At 39.8% G+C, this 23,733-nt stretch overlaps 1 protein-coding gene across 1 annotated transcript in view; it reads left to right on the forward strand.

Moving 5' to 3' along the window:
* MCMDC2 (minichromosome maintenance domain containing 2) overlaps positions 1–23,359 on the forward strand; it is a 37,091-nt gene extending 13,732 nt beyond the window's left edge. Inside the window, exons 9-14 of the mRNA XM_075211379.1 lie at positions 752–957; positions 7,823–7,983; positions 9,717–9,896; positions 15,189–15,328; positions 17,135–17,244; positions 23,093–23,359. Of these exons, the coding sequence (XP_075067480.1) occupies positions 752–957; positions 7,823–7,983; positions 9,717–9,896; positions 15,189–15,328; positions 17,135–17,244; positions 23,093–23,259 (964 nt within the window). The 3' untranslated portion in view covers positions 23,260–23,359. The remainder of the gene's footprint in view (positions 1–751; positions 958–7,822; positions 7,984–9,716; positions 9,897–15,188; positions 15,329–17,134; positions 17,245–23,092) is intronic.
* Positions 23,360–23,733: the final 374 nt, after the last annotated feature.

Raw genomic sequence — 23,733 nt, forward strand, 5'->3', positions numbered from 1 at the left:
AGTCAATGAGGCAAGATGGTACAAGAAGTGTAAATTATGTTTCATATTGGATCATTGGTGTATTGACAAATATCCCCAACCCATCATGTGGTGTAATGTTTAGATAGTCTGTTATGTTGGCATTGGGCTTACAAAGATTGCTAATTTTTGATCTACTAAATTATCTATACAGTCCAACATTATCTGTAATGTTAACTGTGTTACACCTTCAGATAATTTTAATGTCCTGGATTGTACGTGACCTCCTGCAACTTCTACTAAATACATTAGGCATTGGATAGAAAATGTATCCACAAATATAAATGCTTTGGTGAAAAACACCTAAGAAAGCCAAAGGTAAAACAATGTATTTAGTAAACGTTGATGGAGGGCATGTACTAATAATTATACATTTTTCTGAATGTGGAAAACCCATTTAACATTATCAGAAGGACTTGAAATGGAGACTAATGTTTTCTGTTTAGCTACACCCTTTGATATTGCAAGTGCCTGTGTCAGCCAGTGTTGAACTGTTCTCCTGGAACTAAGTGTTGACTGTTATAACATGTAATTTGAAGGATGGAAAGGATTGTACACACTAGTTGCTTTTCTGAAACATTGCTCATATAAATGTCCCCATTACTTACAGTTACTACGGAATAATAATCATAAAATGACGTATTTGACTTCCACTTGTAAAAGATAATGATCACCTGTTCAGTCATTAAATTATGGAACATGACATAATGACAAGTAATCATTTGCTTTGCAGACTAATGAGTTACAGTATTTGCCTTGTGCCACGTGCAGTCCACCATACACAATTCAATGATGTATTTGCTACTGTGACTAAAGATGAACTTGGAACGGGAACTGCCATTGTAAATGCTGGCAGTGCTTTAATGGCTAAAGGAGGGGTCTGCTTCATTGGAGATATAAATTTGCATAAAAAAGATAAACTTGATCACTTACTATCAGGTAACTAAAATAAGAATTAGTCTTAAACTAATGGGAATATAATAGAATGAACGGCTAAACCATTATAATCTATAAAGCAGAGTTAATCTACTAAAATGTACTACAATTCTTGTCAGCAGTTCTGAACACCCTGCTTAGTTAACCCGGTATGGTTAGATCATGCTGATACTGGATTCATACACCCAAGTAAATATACAACAGAAATATCACTAGTGTTTCAGGGGTGACAGGTTCTTTGTAACTAAGGTTTTCTTTTAAACAGTATCATGATGTTTAATTGTATACAAAAGCCTACACCTTCTATATTTTGGAGGAAGTAGAACAGTATATTCTAGAAGAATCCAAGAGTGTGAATCCTACAATTTCCAGTGGCATAATACACCAGTGACACTAGGGGCATAATACACCAGTGGCATAATACACCAGTGACACCAGTGGCATAATACACCAGTCACCCCAGTGACATAATACACCAGTCACCCCAGTGGCATAATACACCAGTGACACCAGTGGCATAATACATGTCGAAGTCGTATAATTGGATGAACGAAAGTATATTGGTTAATATTGTTTTATCGTGCGATTGCACTCAGTATGCCACGCTACACGTGGCATACTGCGATCGCACGGTAAAATACGCACGCACACACTCGCGCTACAACATTTAGTTATTTATATATTTCATATTTATAATGATTCCATTCCACACTGATTTATGAGCAGATAGTATTTAGTTTAATATTAGTTTATATATTATGATTATATGTACACTTTAGTGTTATTTAAGGTTCAGGTTATAGGAAATGTGTCATGTCTGATATCATTTTAATCACCTATTCATCAGCAGTTGTCCGGTTTTTTCGCCGAAGAGATCACACATTGCATACTCTAGTTAGTGTTGTTAGGGAATAAATACTTAAAGTGATGCTGACTGTAATGTGTAAATAGATTAGCTTAAACTGGTTTCTGGGTGGGAGAATCATCTGGAATGTTGACCCTCAGCCTTGGAGGGGGTTGTTTGAACTAGCCTATGACCTGTTTACAATGGACCCACCTGAAGTCTGGACCTATAGAAGCAAGCCACGTCATCTGCATTGTTGTCTCTGTAACACTGAGTGTATATAATATAGCTGTGCTCCCACTTGCTTCAGTCATTCTCTGACCACAGTATTCTGGAGTGAAATACTGTTCACTGGTACCCGTGGGAGCTCAGCTAGCGCAAGCGAGTGCAGCGGTATGTATTTATCTTTTGGTATTGGCTGTACTGTATTATAATCATGTATTGAATTGTTAAATTTTACATCTGCTAAAAATAAATTACTTTGTGCTTCGGAAACACAATACAATCGCCTATGCAATGCTTATTTGAATACAATAGAATTACTTTAATATACACTAGTGACACCAGTGGCATAATACACCAGTCAACCCAGTGGCATAATGCACCTTTAGCTTTCTGGACTCCTATTCAGAACTAGGAGGCAAAACACCAAGATACTAAGTAGTACTACCTACCTCTTTTGTACTCCTCCTGGGGATGGATCTTGGCACCCTGTAGTAGTCTGGTATGGCATTTTTTGATTACTGTGGATTCTAGGGTTCAACTTCACTCTGCTAAACTAAAAGAGGCAACAGGTCACAGTTTCCCCCTGCTTTTGCCAGGCTCACCCAAGACACCTAATTACACACCACTAGTAAGTAAACTGTCATCAATAATGATCAAAATAGTCCAGAATGATTGTAATAGCAATCCTTAGTCCAGGTTTGTCAAAAGAAGAACCACACCACAAGACCCTGCTTCTCCAAAGCTGAGGCATTTTAATCCTCCCCTCGAAAATCTCCCCTCTTGTCCATGGAAACCAAGGTTGCTACAAGACTGGAGACTGCAAGAGGGGCTGAATTGGGAGATACCGGTCCTTCTGCTGGCCTCCTGTGGAGGAGGCTCTAGCAGGTCTTGGGCTGCTGGTCCTAAAACAATGAGTCTAATTGGATTTATACAGACTAATTAATCTAGTAACAAGATGATTGTTGTTTATTTGTAGGGCACAGTGCTGAACAGTTGTAATAAAAAAACAATCTAAGAAAAAACTTACACAAAAGCAAATACATATGCAGATGACAAAGAAATTTCAGGCTTGAGACAGAAGGTAGAGAAGGGTCCTGCTTGTCTGAGCTTACAGTCTAGAGGGAGACCTCACTGCTGAGAAAACAGAGCTAGTGAGTGTTGGAGTGGAGAATGGGACTGGTAGCTGGTAGCAGGGGCGGATTGGGAACTTAAAGTGGCCCTGGATAAAATTATTGAAGTGGCCTCATGTCGGCGGGACCAAAATAACTGGGTGGGGCCAACAGAAAAGTAGGCAGGAATTAGAACTACAGGAATTTGGTTGTAGTAACATTTAGGAAAACCTAGATGTGATGACTTTACACACAGTGGGTCATCTCTAAAGCCATGCAGGGCAAATGTATAGTATACTATAGGCAGCCCCCTCTTAGTATAGTATAGTATAGGTAGCCGCCCAATAGTATAGTATAGGTAGCCCTCCTTAGTATAGTATAGTATAGTATAGGTTGCCCCCTTAGTATAGTATAGTATAGGTAGCCCCCCTTAGTATAGTATAGTATAGGTAACCCTCCTTAGTATAGTATAGGTAGCTCCCCTTAGTATAGTATAGGCAGCCCCTCTTAGTATAGCATAGTATTGGTAGTCACCCTTAGTATAGTATAGGACCCCCCCTTAGTATAGTATAGGCAACCACCCCTTAGTATAGTATAGGCAGCCCCCCTTAGTATAGCATAGTATAGGTAGTCACCCTTAGTATAGTATAGGACCCCCCCTTAGTATAGTATAGTATACTAAGCCCCCCTCACTTACCTTCAGTTGCTCTGAGCAGCGTCTCTTCTCACATCAGGCAGACAGGAAGTGAAGTCAGACTTCCTGTCTGCCGAACAGCACCGTGGGAGCCTAGCAATTGGCTGCCTGTTGCTGCCCACTGAACACCAATATTTTAGATTGCTTTCCTGTACGTGCCTCCCCCCACCGCATCCAAACACGCCCCCGGGAAAATCTGAGGTGGCCTCCAGGTGGCCTCGTTAGGCCATCGGCCTACCGGGAAATTTCCCTGTAAGGTCTATGGCCAATTCGCCCCTGGCTGGTAGTATCCAGAGGGGGAAGTATCAGGTAGGGATACGGTTGACTATGCGATTTGAGAGAGCGCCTGAAAGATTGAAGGTTATCAGAGAATGTGGTCAGGTGAGGTGGGAAGTACCGTATATGTGGAGCAGCACTGTAGACGTCTTGGGGGTAAATGAATCAAGCTGTGATTTTCCTGCTGGTTTTAAAACTGGAGATGTTGCCTATAGCAATCAACCAGATTTTAAAACCTGCCGGCAAAATCACAGCTTGATACATTTACAGGTGCTCTAAGGGCTTTGAAGGCAAGGATGAGCAGATTGTATTGAATTCTTAAGGTTATACGGATCCAGTGTAGGGATTTGCAGAGTGGTGATAGCTCAGTATTAGACATGCTGAGCTTTAGATAGCATTAAGACATCCAGGTAGAAATGGTGGAGAGGCAGTTGGACACACAGGATAAAAGAGAAAAATGTCAAGGACGGTGTTATGTATGCCCAGGAATAACGAGTTTGTGTTGTAGTGATAAACATTATGGAGTTGCATTATGGAGTTGCATGAATGAGTAAATGCCACAATGATATGCAAGCGTTAAACAGTCTTTTGTTGCATCACTGAAATAAGCAATATCTCTTGAAGTATTACTGGAGTAGATATTCAGTGTAGACAAGGCAAGATATTAAATAGTATCTCTTGAAGCAGATTATAAGGTCTTTAGGTACGGCAAGATAATGCACAATGTCTTTTGAAGCAATACTGATGCAAATAAACACATAGTCCAGTAATCACTGTGAATCCCCTCTGTGTGAGCAAAGCACAGTTGCCACAGTCCATGCCTAAGGACAGGGGCGGATCTAGGAAATTACTATACCCCGGGCGATGTAGGGGGGGGGGGGGATTTAGAACACAAAAACACAATCAGAGCATTCGGGCAGCACACTGTCACTGCTGAACGGACCTGCACAGTGTGTAGCTGTCGGCAGCGAGCCCCTGCTAGGGGGGGCGATCGCCCCGATCGCCCCGCTCCCCCCCTGGATCTGCCACTGCCTAAGGATTCTGAGTTGAGCTCTATTTGAATAGCTTGTAGATGCAGTCCAGTAGACAAAAGCCATGAGACAACCAGAAACAGTCTCAAATGATGCAACCAGATATTAGGAGTCCAATCTGAACACAATCAGAACCAGCAAAACTTTATGGTGCAGTCCAGAAGTCAGGATACAAATGAAATGCTGTAACAGGAACTGGTGCAATGTCAGGCTACTGCATCTTATTCAATTTCTTCCTATCAAACTCTAGCACTGACCAGTCATGAATGCAAATGGGGTCTTTAAATGGTACATCTCACCAATCAGCTATTCAGGGAAGACACATCTGCACTGCAATTCAGACTGGATTGAAAGCAATGATGCAGGGAACAGTTCTTCAGAGGGAGACACATCTACACAGAAAACAGTTAATCGTGAAGCTCAAAACATAGATGATTTTTAAGCCTAATAACAAAGATGAAATAACCAAAAACGAAAAAAAGAAAAGCATTACTGTTTTGATAGACCATTAATGACTTGACAGAAGGCAAAATGCAGGGAACAAACGGCTGAACCCTAACAGGAGGAGAGGTAGATTTGGGTCACCAAAAGAAGATGTATGAAGGTAGAAAAGCAAGCGGCGAAGAGCAGAGCCTAGAGAAACACCAACAGACATAGGGGCGGATGTGTCAAAAGAGAAGACACTGAATGAGCATTTAGAAAGGTTGGAGTTGAATCAGTACTACAAATGCAAATGGACTGGGTGGTGTACAGAAGTGGAGTGTGGATAATTGCATCAAAAGTGGAAAAGTCAAGTCAAGGAGGATGAGTACAAAATTTTTGTCTTAGCTGTCAGTAGATCATTGGTCAGTTTAGTGAGGGCAGTCTGTGTGCAGTGTATTGGGTGGAAGCCGGAAGCAAATGGGTTGAGAGAAATGTGGCGATAGCTGGAGAGGGAGGTAAGGTCAGAGATGGTATATTGAGAGTAATAGAGATAAATGTATGTTTGAAGACTGAAGGGAAAGTACCAGTATAGATGGACAAGTTGAAGAGATACAGTCAAGCAGGCAGGGGGGAGGGAATGTAGGTAGGAAATGGGTAAAAGGTTGAGCAGGGCCACATTATGAGCTACAATAGCTTGGAGACCAAAATTTATGAAGGGCCTATTGTGAACAGCACCATGTTGCCAGAGGTGGTATGGCCAGCATCATGGAGGGCATGGGTAGCGCCTCCTCTCAATCACCTCCATATCCCTCTCCTCTTTCCTTACATGATGCACACACCACTAACTCTATAGTGGTGAATGCGGTCTCCAATCTCAATATGGACAGGAGACTGCATTTAAAATCAGTATAGATAAGAGACTGCATATAAAAATGGTACCATATATAGAATTGATCCAACATATATATATATATATATATGTATGTATATATATCCCAGGTGAGGCTGCACTCAAGGATTTAAGACAGACTGTAATTGTATAAAAAAGGTGTATTTAATCCACTCCAGCGTTTCAGTACATTACTTTCCTCGGGACTCATGGTGTCCCTGAGGAAAGTAATGTACTGAAACGTTGGAGTGGATTAAATACACCTTTTTTTTATACAATTACAGTCTGTCTTAAACTTCTGGCAGCGGCCCTGGCTATAGGTTGCACTATATTAGGCAGAATAAGGGGCAGATGTCTCAGGCAGCAGAACCAGTAAAATGTAGGAAATTGGTTTTAAGACATTCCTAACAGAACAATTAATATATTTTATTTACATTATATAATATATATATATATATATATATATATATATATATATATATATATATATATATATATATATATATATATTATCCAGGTGCTTGGCACTCCTGAATAGCAAGTGTACATATCCCTATTGCCTTCCTCAGTACTCCACTTGTATGGATAGTACAATAACTCAATAAATAGATTCCTGTAGATGTATCAAAAAGGTATATTTAATCCATTCCAACGTTTCAGTACATTACTTTCCTCAGGGACTCATGATGCGCTGTGCCTCAGCCGTTTTGCACTTTGAAGATTACCTCCACAAACAGCACATAAAGGAATCCCATGTAGTCTATGAATAAAAGTAGCCTGCTGATATGGCAAAAAATATCATAGAGAGAAGCACAAGTGATTATTTGATTTTCATTTTAGTAATTCATTTCAAGACCTCTCTGCTTATGACTCTCTGTTTTTTAATCCACCTACCTGTACAAAACATTTTTTCTACCGGGTCAGTAAATTAGAAGACTGCAAGCTTACCTATTGAACACATGAAGCTTTACGGTTGTGTATACTGCCCCACTTTTCTACACAGCTTTAATATATTACATTTGATCAGACAACAAAAAGATAGCTGAATAGATTTATCATTAATGTGTAATTTTCCATGATAACATTTTGCTGTTGTGGTTTTCCTGCAATTATTTAAGGAGACAAATTTACTTGCCCAGAAGAACAAATGATGTGTCCTCAAAGAGACTGTTTCTGCATATCCATTTATTTATTTTTACTGAGCTATTATGTCATTTATTTAATTTATCTTATTTATGGTATGTTCATATGCCCAACAATGGGCTTAATTGTTCTTTAACTATTGTGTAGCAAAATAAGCATCTGTGTTTCAGTCTTGTTCATTGCTGGTGATATGCAAATAACCTATGATTAGTATATTAGTGTGTTTCTCCTTAGTTTTGGAGAGCAGAAACACCACGGTATTCATACCGGGGAAGAAATATGGTAACAGTGGTGATCACCAGATATTCATTCCTATCCAGTGCAATTTTTGGTCATATGCAGATTCATCTTCTAAGAAGTGTAATCAAAGGGAAAATATCTTCATTGGTCAGATGGTAAGTAATCTGAACAAGTGTTTTCTGTTTGCACAATGGGCCTTGGGGAGAATGCTGCATTTTTAATTAACTTACATAGAGCATGAGGCTTGCTATGTACACTGGAACATTTGTGTGTTTAATGTAAATTCCAAATGGTTCTACAGTGAATATTAAGGTTTCACAAGTGATTCAGTAGGTGAACAGTGTGACTTTTTAGCCCTTGGTCCCCTCCAGATTCCTCAGTTACAGAAGAGGCAAGGACCAGCATGGTCAATACAAGTTAATCCCGCCAAGACTCACTCAACATTCAACTCTTGTTATCTTCCTTTTTTTGAAAATGATATCCCTCATGTTGAATGAAGCATCCTCTCACAACATAGTAATATTTGTATATTAATAGTGAGAAAGGTCCATAAGCTGGTGCAGAGCTAACCTTTTCTTTTTTCTATTCTCCGAGTGCGCCAAGTACCGGCTTGAGCCAATAAATGAAACCTGGGCTGGTGGGTCCAGAAGTCCAGCCACAGTCTATTGGGAGTGCCACCTCGAGTACAAACTTCTGCAGAGCAGCAATGAAGGGGGTAAACCAGGAACAATGTCTCTGCTGATTTCATCAGTAGTGAATAGGTTCCTTTCAGGAGATTGTTTGTGCGAACTTGGAATCTGTAGACAGCATGGATGCCCCTTATTCATGTTCCAGAACCCAGGGTTAATCCAGGGAAGATTTCAGAGTTAATTACATCCCCAGTGATTCGGCTTTTTTGCTTTGGATCCATTGTGGAGCTCTGTTTTGACTCATCCTTCCTTCCAACTACCAACAAATTTCCTTTGCTTCAAATCTACTGGGTTGCTTTATTTACAATAGATTGATCATTTTGCTCTTTTCTTCTACTAACCCATACTAAAGCCTTTTCAATCCAGCACACTTCACAAAAATGACAGTCATTAAAGTAGTGAATGACCTCCTTACAGCTAAATAAAAATGTACATCTTTCTATCTCCTGGATTTCTTATATGTAATTGACATTGCTGACCACTCCTTCTGCAAATGTTTAATTCCCTTGGCATCTTCTATTCTGTCCTCTCCTGGTGTTCATCATTCTTGTCCGACTAGTCATTCAGGATTTCCTTCAGCGGAACCTAATACTCCATGGTGCCTCTCAAGGTTGCAGTACCCCAAGGATTGATCCTCAGTCCACTACTACTATTCTTTTTGTACTCCACCTCTCTTATAATATCATATTGGATCCAATGTCACTTATGTGCAGATGACACTCAGATTTCTGTTTCCATTCCTGAACACACTTTCTCTGCATCAGCCTATATCTCCAAATGCCTATCAGCCACCTGCTCATGGATAACTTAAGGGTATTTAAAGTTAAAGTTAATCCTAAAAAATACTAAAATATTTACTTTATTCCTCCGTCACCTTCCAAACTTCTCCCAGATATCTCTTTACCAGTCCACAGCACTATCGTTCTACCCACTTTACAAGTTTTCTGTCTGGGTTTCAGTCACAAAGCAGCTGTCTCCTTTATCCCTCACGTTCAGACAATCTCCAGATTATCCAGATATACCCCGGGGAAGGTGAAGTAAGTAGCTCTCCTACACTATTAAAACAATAGTACTGGAAAGCTACAATTAAAACAATCCAGCTTTACACTAAATAAAACCGATGAAGTTTAGTTACATTACTGCGTGTCATTTTTTTTTTAACAGTACTGTTTCCATATTTCTATTTCTTTCTTTCAAAGGATTTAAGTGTGATACCATCCATCCTCAAGGATGCATTTGGGATATTAGTATACTGCAATGAGTCATCTCACAGTCATCGTGATGTTTCTCTGGTACATCACAATCTGATAAGAGCAGTGAGTCCTGGAGCATCTCTCTGTCCTGCGTCACAGCTGTTTACAACACAACACTATGAAGAGGTAGAATTCAGAGGATTATTAATAATAATAATATACTGTGTAGATCTTTACAGAATCATAAGTTGAGTTTATGTCTCTGATAAAGACAAAGAAATATCCATAAGATCCCAACGTTTTTATGCTGTGAAATACCTGTGTTGTAATTCACTTTTCTGTTATAAACCACTACAAATTTATTGTGATAAATAGGACTGTTCTCATAAGAGATGCTCAGGTTTGCTCCTCCGAGAACTGAGCCCACCCGAACTTAGCAGATCTGAGTACCGAGCAGAACCGGGTCGTTACTTTCGTGCGCCCTCAGAATTGAAAACGAGGGAAAACGTCATCACATGTTGTCAGATCTCGCAAGTTTTGGATTCTATTAGTACCGCCTTCCATGGCGATCCAGCGCCATTTCACAGAGAGTCACAGAAGGGGTAGCACGGTTCTTTGCAGCCTCTAGTGCAGTTGGTCGGCGTCATAGAAAAGAAAGAGGAGGGGTAGCAGTGTTCTTCAAAGTCTTCAAAGTCTCCAGTGACATTCTACTGAGTTATAGCTCACACAGAAACAGAAGAGCTCTATTGCTAATTGTCATTGCTGAAATAGAAATAATAGGGCTGGCAGTCTTGTTATAAATCTGCAGTCACATTGTACTGTGTTATATAGCTAACACACAAACATGAGAGCTCCATTGCTAATTGTCATTGCTGAAATAGAAATAATATTGCTGGCAGTCTTGTTATAAATCTGCAGTCACATTGTACTGTGTTATATAGCTAACACACAAACATGAGAGCTCCATTGCTCCATTTCTAATTGTCATTGCTGAAATAGAAATAATAGGGCTGGCAGTCCTGTTTTAAATCTGCAGTCACATTGTACTGTGTTATATAGCTAACACACAAACAGGAGCGCTTCGTTGCTCCATTGCCAATTGTCATTACTGAAATAGAAATAATAGGGCTGGCAGTTTTCTTCACAATCTGCAGTCACATTTTACTGTGATGTCAAAATGGATTCACAGCAGTACACAGAAGCACCAAGCAGCTGCTGGCACCAGTCATGATGATAGTAATCCCACTACGTCATCTGCTGAAGCCTATGTTAAAGTGCATAGTGTTTTAATTTTAAGTCAGGGAACAAAAATGTAAAAAAACACCTTTTACTTTGGTAAAGAAAAAAAAACTGTAATCCAGGCAAAGTTATCTGCAGAAAAAAATAAAATTGCCAACATGCCATTCTACAGTAGCAGTGGCAAGGAAAGAATGAGGCCTTCGCTTTTCTCTATGAGTGCTAGTTCTGCAACTGTCACTGAGGCATCTTCTTGTAAAGTCAGTCATGACCAAGCAAGACCTTGTCATTCTGACTCCAAAAGTGGTGTTCAAATACTTTTACATGTAAAAAAAAAGAAAACAATAAGGCATTAGAGGAAAATGTATATTTAGATTCAGAAATGACACAAATCCCTGAGGAGAGTCTATCCATGAGTGCTATGTGTAAGCCTGACCTTTCTGATAGTGTACCCATAAAGAAGGACCTTACTAGTTGTATTTATTTATTATTACATTAATATACGCCTATATAGTGTAATATAGGATAGTCTTTACATATGATGTTTTTTTCTGAGCTCACTATTTTATAGTATCATAAAATGCATGAAAACTATGTACAACTATCACAATATTCATAATTTCCTAGTAGTGGCATCACTTTAGAATTCAGTAATAGATAATCTGTTACAACCCATGTTTTACATGGGAGAACACACTCCTTTTAAAGTGTCAGAGCATTTGAAGCTATCTCAAAGGTCCGGGTAACCCCCCTCTCTTTGTACTTTATTGACAGTAAAGTAACTGTTTAATTATGAGATGTAAAGGAAAGTTGAAAAGTTTAAATGCGCAAAATGTACACTTTTTCTCTGTCTGCTAAATATTTCCCTGCAACCTTAACTTTGAATTTCTTGTTTTCTATATCTTATTTCGCTTTTTTTTTTACCAGTATCAATAGTCATAAGCAATAAAGATGCTTATGGCCTGGTATTTAAGGGGATATCCACCTTCCCTGACCATAATGACCCTCCTTCCCATGAAGCAGTAATGTAGATCTCATTTATAATGAGACATACAATGTTACCTTAAATCATACTTACCTACTTTTGAGACCAGCTGTCCAGGAGGGGGTCCGTTGAGGGGGCGTGGCCACGCACGGTGCGCCGCTAGGCTCTGCCCCCTGTCAATCTTAGGACATTCTGGCCACGATGCTGCGGTTAGCCCCGCCCCCACCATCTACAACAACGGGGAGATGCTGGTTCCGGGTTTTTTGCCTGCTCTCTCGGGAGTCCGGGAGAACTCCCAAAAAATCGGGAGTCTCCTGGACATTCCGGGAGAGTAGGCAACTATGCCTTAAATGGCAGCTTTCTGCTAAACTCCAAGGCCCTGATTCATTAAAGAAAGCAAAGCAAAAAGGAGTACATTTGTACCTGGACAAACTACGTTTCAATGCAAATTAGTTTATTAATTTGCACATAAGTTAAATACTGGCTGATTTTTCACGTAACACACAAATACTTGATTACTTTATTTTACACTGAAATTTAAAGTTGATTTAGGACATGCCCCATCCCAACTATAAATTTGTCCCCACATTTTAAATTTACCTCCCCCTCCAATGCAACATGGTTTTGGCCAGGTGCAAATTTACTCTTTTTTTTTGTTTAGCTCTCCTTAATAAATCAGGCCCAAAATGTATGTTACAGTAATTGGTCTAAATTCTGCATTCTCAATCTGTGGCTTCTTTAAAGATTTCCACATTTTTTGTTTTGGCTTGTACAGTAGTTGTTAAATTATGTGAGAAAATGACTATGATCAGGAAGGATTGGACATAAGACTTACCGAAACTTCTCCTGGGAGGCCGTTGGCCACAAGAGACTGCCCAGAGGCAGCCTAAAGTTTTTTTTTCATTTACCTTTACTCTATTTTTTTTCTTCCACGTGCATGCCTAAGTGTGGGGGGAGGTTTGTTTGCAGTCCGCGGTCACTTGGTTATTAAAGAAAAAAAAGGCTGGCCGCTCCTCTCCTTGTAGGGGTTGTGCAGTCTATTGTTACAGCGGGTTTGGGTTTGATTATGAGGGTGAAGGGGTTAATGGACCCCTTATGGAGTTAATTATGGTGAGGGAGGTAATAAGGGGGTTAATGAATATGAATGAAATGAATTGATGATGTAAGAGTTAATTAATAATGAGGATGAGGGAATTTATTAATTATAATTGGTTACTGATGTTGAATGGAGTTGCTAAAATAGTTCATGATTTTGAGGAGGGGTTAATTAATGATGGAGATGATATTGTGTGTCAGTCACAAAAATGCTCTCTGTATTGTATGGCGGTCACTAGCATGCTTTTTGTATTGTATGGCGGTCACTAGCATGCTCTTTGTATCATATGGCGGTCTCTAGCATGCTCTCTATATTGTACATCTATCACTAATACTGGCAAAATTATCATTGAAAGCAATATAATACCTACTTTGTATTTCATTACCTTTTGCATGGCGTATTTGTGTTAAGGTTACACAGAAAAAGCATTTGTTGAATTACTGATGCTAGTGTTTACAAGTAATCACAGTTCACCACCATGGTTGGGACATCTCAAAGTTTTGCATACAGGTATGCAGAGGCAATGTGATTTCCCCCCTCCATTTCTTTTTTAAACCGCTAGGTAGAGTTTAGAATCAGTGGGAGATTGACCCACTTATAAGACCCAGTTAGAATGATAGTGGCCGCGCTTCATGCAACAGAAAGGACTTCCCAGAGACAACTACTATAATGTTAATGCTAACCTTGGGAAGCTCCTGCTTCTGTATTAAGCTGCACCTGTCAGGCGCCGTCCCTCGATCTCTCTGGGACGGCCACCTGTCATCTCGCCCAGCGCGTCTGGTTGCTTAGCAATCAGACGCATCACTTTCGGCCGCCCGTCCACATCACACTAAGCGTGCCCCGTTGCTAGGCAACGGGACGCTATGAGCGGATCTCTCGACGCTGATCAGTGACAGAGCTGCAGCGCTGATTTCTATTGAGGCACTGTAGTATTTAAACAACTTCTGGCCCTCCTACCAGTGCCAGAGTATCAGGTCTTCCTGCCTCCAGCGTTTCCTGTGATTACCAGTGTTTCCAGTTCTATATTGTTCCTGACCTTCCTCGTTTGCCTGTGACCTTTCTGACCCGGACCGTTTGACTACCTCTTCTTGGATCTCCCCTTGTACTGCGCTTCCTGAACGTTGCTGACCTGGCTTGCCTCACCATCCCTCCGGATATCCTTGTGTACCTCCTGTTCCAGAACGTTACTGACCCGGCCTGTTTCACACCTCTCTTGTATCTCCCTGTTGACTCGTGGAAGGACCGCGACCTGCTTGTCCCTGCAGCGGAGCCCATACCTCCTTGCGGGGGTCCCTGGTGAATACCAGGGGCACGTTAGACTCCGCACCTTCCTCTGAGTTGCGCCAACAATAGCAGGTACGAATATAGTTGTGACAGCACCACTAACTGTAGCCAATGCATGTGTGGTGTGCTGAATCTGCCCACTACGTGTTGCATTGGCCTTGCCTGCCACCGATGTGGCAAGGGCTAACAATGTGCTAACCCTGCCTAGTTTTGTGTTGACCCCACGTATAATTGACTTGGTCCTGTCTATAAGAGGCCACTTTACGTTTTTTTCCCAGGGCCACTTTAAGTTCCTAATCCGCCCCCAACTATGGTAGTAAGTAACATAGGCAAACCTAGTGCCTGGAAACCCCCCCTCCAAGCCTGGGGCACTGTATAATTCAGGTCGCTGGACCCTGCCCCCGCTTCCCATAGCTCTGCTTGAAAAAGGAGAGCTGCGTGCACCTACCAGTAGTGCATGCAGCATTGCCCATGTATATTATAGGGATAGGAAGAGTTGGAGAGCAGCCAAGCACTGTCTAATATTATAACCATGCCCCCATGAATGCTGGTCACGCCCACTGGTGGCATAGTGTGGAAACCCCCCTCTACAAATCCTGCGTTTGCCCCTGAGTAGCCCTTGCATTCACATAATGCTCAGCTGTCTATTAGGCTAATGTCAGGGTAATGCATATAACAAGTTGACAGCTAAAACCTTACTCTACAGATCCTGCCACCTGCATAATGTATTTGTACTGATTACTTGCAGAACAATTTGTCATGTTCTAGTAAAAATCCACATATGTAATGATATTTTTTGTAGCATTTTTGTCATGGTCATAAGTGAAGTTTAGGGCGATTGCGGAATGTTAACTCAAGTTTACATTTACTTATTTAGCTTATTGCTTATGCAAAGAATTTACAAGTGGTATTTAGCTCCCAAGCAGAAGCACTACTACATGGTTATTATTTGGCAAGCAGGAGAGTAAGAACAGACATGACTGGAATTAAAATTCCAACATCTGCACTACGACATCTGTGAGTATGTTTATTTTATGTGTGGTATGAATATACAGCAATAGCCATAGCAGCCCATGTGGCTGCCACCACTGACCCAGAGAAACAAGGGGCCCAGTGTGATTCAGGCCCCAAACAGCACATGAGCGCCCATGTATATTAGCTGAGGGAACTCTGCATTTTTACCCTGTGTTTCCCTGGATGTATTAAGCAGTATAAGTGGTAAATTCTTTACACAGCATTCAGAGGACGAATCCAGAGCTTACACTGCCTCCTAAGTAGAGGAAATCAGGATATAAGCACAGAGTTCCGTAGGCTGCTCAAAACACCTGTATGCTATTAGTCTATCCACCAGTGGATGCATCTGCTGTGAGCAGTCTATGGAAGTGGTTCCTGTCATTCTCAGGTGCATCTGGACCAGATGACTGTTTGAGGCCTTAATAGATTTGTTTTTTTTCTGGGTGTTGGGTGCTGGATAATTAGGGTCCCCTCAAAACTGAGCTAAGGGGCCTGGTAATATATAGTTATGTCCATGTATTACAGCATAGTACTGGTAACATACTTAACATGTGAACACATATAGTAATGACTGGTCTTTCAAAGCAAACTTTTATAGTTGATAATTAAACACATATCTGCTGTCTCAACTAAGGTCCACTCTACAATAAAAAAAGCCATCAACCAGTAGTATTAGTAAAGCAGAGTAAAGCTCTGGAGAGACACTTGCACTTAAATTTTCTCCAAAAAACCCACATATACTGGAAAAAAAAAAACAATTTGAAAATAAGCTAAAGGTTCAACAGACACAGTTGTGTCCATAATTTGAGTAACTGTTGTGCAGTGGTCAGAATGCAGACAGGAGTACCAGCAGTAACAGTCAACACAGATTTTATTCAGCATAAAGATCTCCTAACTACAGAAGCAGCCAAGAAGTAACTTTATATATAAGTGCTCAATGTTCTTTTTAATATCACCACCTAGGGGTAAATGTATGAATTTCCGGATTCTTCATCTCCGGCGTGTTCAGCCTCTTCGCTTTAAATTTAAGCGCTGAAGAGGCTGAACACGCCGGAGATGAAGAATCCGGAGATTCATACATTTACCCCCTAGTGTCATAAACTGGTAGTACACCACACTAACACTCATGTCCACTGTAATTTGCAGTGAATTCAGTCCTGTGATGAAAAGGCTGAGTGACAATATGGCAGGGAGACACAATGCTCCGGGTCTCCCTGGTATTGTGACACCAGCCCAACCTGTCATAGCCTAGTGCTTGTAGTGGCTCTTTGAGGAGGACCCCATCCTAGGCTATGTACTGGTAGTAATTGATGAAGACGACTGTCATCTCTACTCCATGATGATATGCTTTAAACGTATCTTAATGCAGTACATGCTTGTAACATAGTGTGCTGAGCCGCACATATCTTTAGATACATACAGCTCTGCATACACAAGTAAATTTGTGTTGTTTCGAGCATAATTTACTTCAATGTGTGTTTTTTGCATCCATCTATACATCAGGGGCTAAATCTTTAGGAAGGGTTCAGGACACCAATGGCTCTCCTCCACCTGCTCTGGTGGCTCAGTTCAGGTAAATGGAGGTCAAAAGGAGATTTTTTTTTTCCCCCAAAGTAAACACACTTTTAAAAATACTGTATGTTAAAAGGGAAAATATATACATTTAACATTCAATTACGGCTAAACTGTTCGAAAATTACAATAAAACTCAACTCTGAATGAATCTCCTTACCTCGTCTTTAGCTTCTAATAGCCTTTAAATAACTGTAACCCAATTTTTAACAACACTTGTATAAACATGTGTTCTAGATATTCAATATCAGAAGCACACACAAAATTAAGTTTGCGAAGGGAAGTGACAGAAGAAGATGCTTTGATTGCAATTTTATTATTTGAAGCCTCTCTTACATTGAAACACGGTAAAGTTGTGCATTATTCTACTTATTTAAACATTCTCGTATACTGTTAAATAATGACACACATGTATGTTAAATTCAAAATATTCTTGAAATGTTTTTAAAATGGTTCTTCAACCGGAACTTGCTTCCACAGCAGTTAATTCACATTTTGTCTGTATTTTCACTGTGAAGGTATGTAACATACATGTGAACTAATTGCAATGCACTGTGAAGTTTGACATGTCTGACTAAAAAATGAAAACCCTATTATAAGTTTTATAACTCTGGGCTGGGCTGGGACACCCTCCGGTGGAGAAAATATTATATGATATGTAAGTACAGGAGATCAGTAAACTAAAATAGAAATATCATCCATAAATCAAGTGATTTATTTTGTTATTATTTAAGTTAATATTATTAAATAGATACTTTTAATTTATTTATACAGTAAAAATGCACTTACAGAGTGAAGATTATTTAAATCATATGTGACCATTAGTCTAGACTGCTCCCCACAGTCAATAGCAAATCGGAACCATCCACTATTGCGTATTCTGACCACCCATTCTGAAAATACCTGTTTATAAGGTTACAATAGCATACATAAAGGAAATAGTGGGAAGTTCCCAACTATATGGGACTTCATTCAGTTCCGTAAGCAACTTGCACATAAGTTGCGTTTTAAAAAAGAGCATGGAATTTGAGTGTTGTTCTGAAAAATCCAAGCGCATCTCAAGATACATTTTGATTTTAATCTGGTTGGAAGTATAGTCTGCCTAAACGGACTGCAGAATAAGTACAATAAAAGCTCACATGCGTACACATAAAAAATGTTGTAATATAAAATAAAATAACTCTTTACAGTCATTTCTATAAATATTTTCAAATATACATTTTCTTTATATATTTTTTTACATTAAATACATAAATAAACTTGATTTCAATGTGTACTGTGCACACAATGCATTTCTAAAAAACAAACAAAATAAACAAACTTTGTTTATTCACATAGCAGCAGATAACAACATTTGACAGTGGTAAATAAGATGTCAACAGTGCAATTGCATCCCTTAAATTATTAAACTTGTAACACGTAATAGATACAAGCAAAATTTCACAAAATTGAAATACCTTGTCAGTATAGAAATTTGAAAGTAAGGTGTACAAATCCATTTTTTAATAACAAAACAGAAAGAGAGCAGGAAATAAAAATAGAACAGGAGGTAAGGTGCCACTGTGGCTTGCTGCCTTGGAGTGGAGGTGGTAGGTAGGAGAGAAAAAATAAATAAAAAGAAAGGAAGGTGAATGTGAAAATATGAGGCCCGTGGTTCCCGTACATTATTAAACGATTTAATGGTATTACGAAGAATATATATATATATATATATATATATATATATATATATATATATATATATATGCCAAATTATGTTGATGACTATTTGCACTGATGGTTCATGGGGTTGTTTTCAACCAGCGGCTATTTTGCAGGTGGCTGCTGAAAAGATACACCTAAACATCTAGTTTTGGTGATTAGTGGCTGTTGGGATCCCAAGAGGGAGGAGGAAAATAATGGGGGAGAGGGGAACATTGAGATGTAGCAGGATGAATGCAAAATGTCTTCATTCTAACCAGAATGAAGCTAGTTTTGGACATTGCCACCATATATGGAAAAAGGAATCAAATACCGCTTTCTTTCCATGCTTCAAAGGAGTTCAGATTACAACCGGGTGGGAATCTGGAGTTATCACACAATGCATTTTTATAATCTATTTTAGTTACACACAGTTGTTCTATGATAGCTAATAGCACTTATATGTGTACTTTATAATTCAAAGACTATGCCATGTCAGTCATCACTATCAGTCGGCATTTACATTTACAATGTAAATGATGTGCAAATGTTATGGGTGAAAACAAGAGTACTTATGACAAACACAGGACTTGAATTGGCCGCATCTGCATCGGCATACCCTTAGTGTACAAAGGCTGCATTATTCTGCACCTTCCCTCCCCTTTCCCACCTTTTAAGTCTTATGGAGTCTTAAGTTTCATTTACGTCATGCATTCCAACTTTCAAAACGTCTCCCCCGGGATCTATGTGACAGGGGTTAGGAGGGGGCGTGTTGACATCTTTGCATCACCAAAGCCCCTCCCCCACGATAAAATTGGCGGCATTGAATAGAGGGGGCGGGGCTTTTGGGCTTAATGGTGAGATTAAGCCCCGCCTTGACATTCAATGCCGTGAATTTCGCCGAATCCGGGAGGTTTGCCTACTCTTCCGGGAGTCTGGGAGGACTCCCTGAAATTCGGGACCCTGACGGGAATTCCGGGAGAGTAGGCAAGTATGATTTACGTTCGGACATGAAATTCAAGCAATTGCGTCCATTGATGTAATGTTCATCTCTCTCTGGGCGTGCGCCAAGATACGCTACACAAAACAACATACGTCTGGACATGAATCAGGCCCATAGTGTCCACGTTACTAGTGGGACAGGGCTGCACTCCCACATTATTAGAGTAATAAAATGATTCTGAGAGGAGTTAGAATCATTAAATTCAGCATACATGGGCTTAATGAGACTTATCTGTATCTGAATGGAACGCAACCCAGACTGCTGTTCATATGAGCTCATGCAGATTACTATTAATCAGAGGTCTAGGGGTGGATTTACTAAAATGTCTAAAAAGAAAAAGTGGAAGTGTTCCCATAGCAACCAGATTCCAGCTATCATATATCATCATCATCATCATTTATTTATATAGCGCCACTGATTCCGCAGCGCTGTACATAGAACTCATTCACATCAGTCCCTGCCCCATTGGAGCTTACAGTCTAAATTCCCTAACACATACACACACACAGACACAGACTAGGGTCAATTTTGATAACAGCCAATTAACCTACTAGTATGTTTTTGGAGTGTGGGAGGAAACCGGAGCACCCGGAGTAAACCCACACAAACACGGGGAAAACATACAAACTCCACACAGATAAGGCCATGGTCGGGAATTGAACTCATGACCCCAGTGTTGTGAGGCAGAAGTGCTAACCACTTAGCCACCATGCTGCCTATCTTATACATTATAGAAAGTAATAGCTTTCTAGAATATATTACTGTATTATTATGAGCAACACCTCCACTTTTTAGGCATTTTAGTACGCACGCACGCACGCACGCACCTTTGATGTTTTAGGAACAAAAAGTTTGCTGAATTATATTTTTACACCACATTATAAATATTATCTACAATATATAGAAGATGAGATTACTGTTCCCAAAAAAATATGTTAACCAAGCTATAATTAAGACTGTGCTCTTAATAAACAATACAATAATTGGAGCAAGTTTAAAGCTCCTTATAATCCCATTTTCTTTTAATTATTTATTTATTTTTATGGGAAGGGATAAACGTATAACTAAAACTGTTGACTTAGCTACTATGAGTAAAGCACAATCCTCTTCTTGCAAAGGAGCCCCTAAAGATAAAACTAAACACATTTGTCTGTAATAAATTTGGAATCAGAGAATTTAATGGTGCTCAAATGATTGTACAATATTTTTTCAATGATATTGCAAATACTTCTGTATAAAGTTTTCCTACTGGAAATACATTTACTGTTTTACAGTGGTGCTAGAAAGTTTGTGAACCCTTTATAATGATCTGATATATATTCAAATCTTCATCCAAGTCATAAAAATAGACAAAGAGAACCCAACAAATCAAATAACACACAAATTATATACTTTTCAATCATTTATTAATCAAAATGATCCAACATTAAATTTATTTGTTGGAAAAAGGATGTGAACCTATACTTTCAGTAACTGGTATGAACCCCCCTCCTCTCTTAAGCAGAAATGACATTTACAGTAATTGTTGATCCGTCCAGCACATCGACTTGAAGGAATTTTGGCCCATTCCTCACTACAGAACTGCTTCAACTTATGGATGTTGGCGGCCTTTCTTGTATGAACATCCTGCCTCAACATTAGGATTGTATTAAGGTCAGGGCTTTGTCTCGGACATTCCAAGTTCACGAACGATTACCGTGACACACTTCTGTAGAATTTGCTGATACAATCATATTCACAGTTCCATCAATGAGGACAAGCCGACATGGCCCGTTTCAGCAAAATGGTCCCAAACCATGATACTGCTACCACCATGTTTCACACTTGGGATGAGTTTCTTATGTTTGGGATGAAATGTTTGTTTTTTCCAAACATAACATTTCTCTTTTAAGCCAAGGAGTTCTATTTTATACACATCCACAGAACATTATTCCAGTAGTCTTCTGGATCATCCAGGTGGTCAATAGCAAACTTTAAACAATCTGCAATGTTCTTCTTGGAGAATAGTGGCTTCCTCCTTGCTATCCTCTCATGCACAATATTCTTGTTCAGTGTTTGCCTGATGGTGGATTCATGACACTTACATTAGCCAGTGCAAGAACCCTGCAGATCCTTTCATGTTACCCTGGGATTCTGTGTAACCTCCTGAAATATTATATGCCGTACTTTTTAAGTGATTTTTGTTGGGTGACCACTCCTGCAGAGAACAACAATGGTCTCTATTTGTACACTAGCTGTCTGACATTGGATTGGTGAAGACCAAAGTCTTTAGAAATCATTTTGTAACCTTTTCCAGCCTGATGATGAGCGTCGACAACTCTTCTTCCAAGTTCCTCAAAAATCTTCTTTGATGGAGACATGGCATACATTCACAAACCTGTCTGGTGGTGATCAGTCTTTGATAGCAAAGAATCAGGTTTATGTTGTTGTTTCCAGTTTGGTATGCTCGCTGCTTTGTGGCATTTATACTGGAAAAATATATATACATGAACTGTTACATGTTATTGGTTATATCAGTTTTACACAGCCTATATAAGGTGTGAATTTCTGTTACTTATTCTAAACATTCCACTCCATATAATGTAGTAGTGTGCATAATATACCTTGTGTCTATTCAATTATTCGGTTTCAGTGTTCTTTGATTTGGGTAATAATTCTGCTGTGGAATGTTTTGACTACTCTCTCTTTCTAACATGTGGTGGTCTATGATAATCAGCGGCAGGCTGGGCTGGGTGGCAGGGGGGCATCTGCCCCCGGGCCGGTCCCATAATGGGCTACCTTGGACTGGGTCACTGGGCCATCTGCATTTTTTTCCTTTACAATAGGCTGCTGAGTCGAGTCGCCCCCGGGCTGAAGTTTGCCAGCCCTCCCTTGATGATAATAGGGGCCCTTAGAGCAGCAGCTTGTGGCCCACAAATTATCCTTGGAATTCTGGGCTCCAACTATGTCCCTGACAAAACATAAAGTGAGATTAGTATAAGGGGCTTTCTCTAAATATACCAATATATTTCAGAAATGTTACTGCTGACTATTGTAAAATACCTGGAGGATTACTGCACAGAGTATATTAAAATACTTGGGTTGATGAGCTGGCTTTAAATCTCAAAAGTGGTCCTTAGGGGACTTTGCAGACTTATGACTATGGATTATTAGTCACAAAAAAGTATGTGGAGGAGGGGCCATTGCTTGCACACCAGCAAAGTACAGCACAAGCTCATACACCCATACATCGTTCTTCGTTAGCCATTTTCTGCCAGGGGAGCATTATGGAGACTGTCCGCAGGGTGCTTACTGACATGAAGTCTGTGCTGTAAAAAGAAATATCTCCCTAACCCCTGCAATTACTGTATCACACTTATTTTGTGTTCTAGTAAGCTTCTTATACTTTTACAGATATATAAATATTGTTAGTAGCTCGTTTATATAAACAATGTGTTCTGTTTTTTTGTGGTTTTTTTTGTTTAGTGGTCCTTTAAGTGATCTAAGTAGTGTAATGTGTGTGTTTTGTGCAGGCAGCTCTGTGTTCTGTGTATCTCAGAATCCTGTCTTCCCTGTTGATGTCCTTGATGAGAGAAGTTTGCATCAGAGAGATAAGTACCTGAGAGAATGCCACCAGCAGCTGTTGCAGTTTATTATTACCTATGGACCCGCAACAGCCGTTTCTATGGCTGAAGAATAATATAGGTATAAAAAATTGCCTACTAATTGCATTCAAGAAATGTTAACAAGTACTTGTGATATGTTGTACTTCATATATAGCTGTTTAACTTATTACTGAAAACAATGCATAAAAGATAAAATGAACTGTATCTTTAAATAGTGTTTTTGCCTAATTGTGCCTAGAATATGAGATAATACTGTATATTTTAGTTAAAGTTTCATGCTTACAGATGGAGAGACAAAGAGTAACACACATCTGACCTAGTCCCCCTAAAAGAAACATAAAGGCAACCCCTATACTTAAAGAAGCAGCCATCCCTGGGACCCACCGTGACTTACTAAATTCCTCTCCCAGCACTTCACCGCATCCTCCGGAGTGCGGTGAAGCAGTGACCGCCATTCCTGCAGCCGCTGTTTGGGGTACCCCATGCACAGCTCACAACGACTGTGGCCAGCTCCCTTTGAAGTTATCCAGCAACAGAGGCGCCCCTTC

This window comes from Mixophyes fleayi, chromosome 5 (assembly GCF_038048845.1).
Source record: "Mixophyes fleayi isolate aMixFle1 chromosome 5, aMixFle1.hap1, whole genome shotgun sequence".
Taxonomy (NCBI): domain Eukaryota; kingdom Metazoa; phylum Chordata; class Amphibia; order Anura; family Limnodynastidae; genus Mixophyes; species Mixophyes fleayi.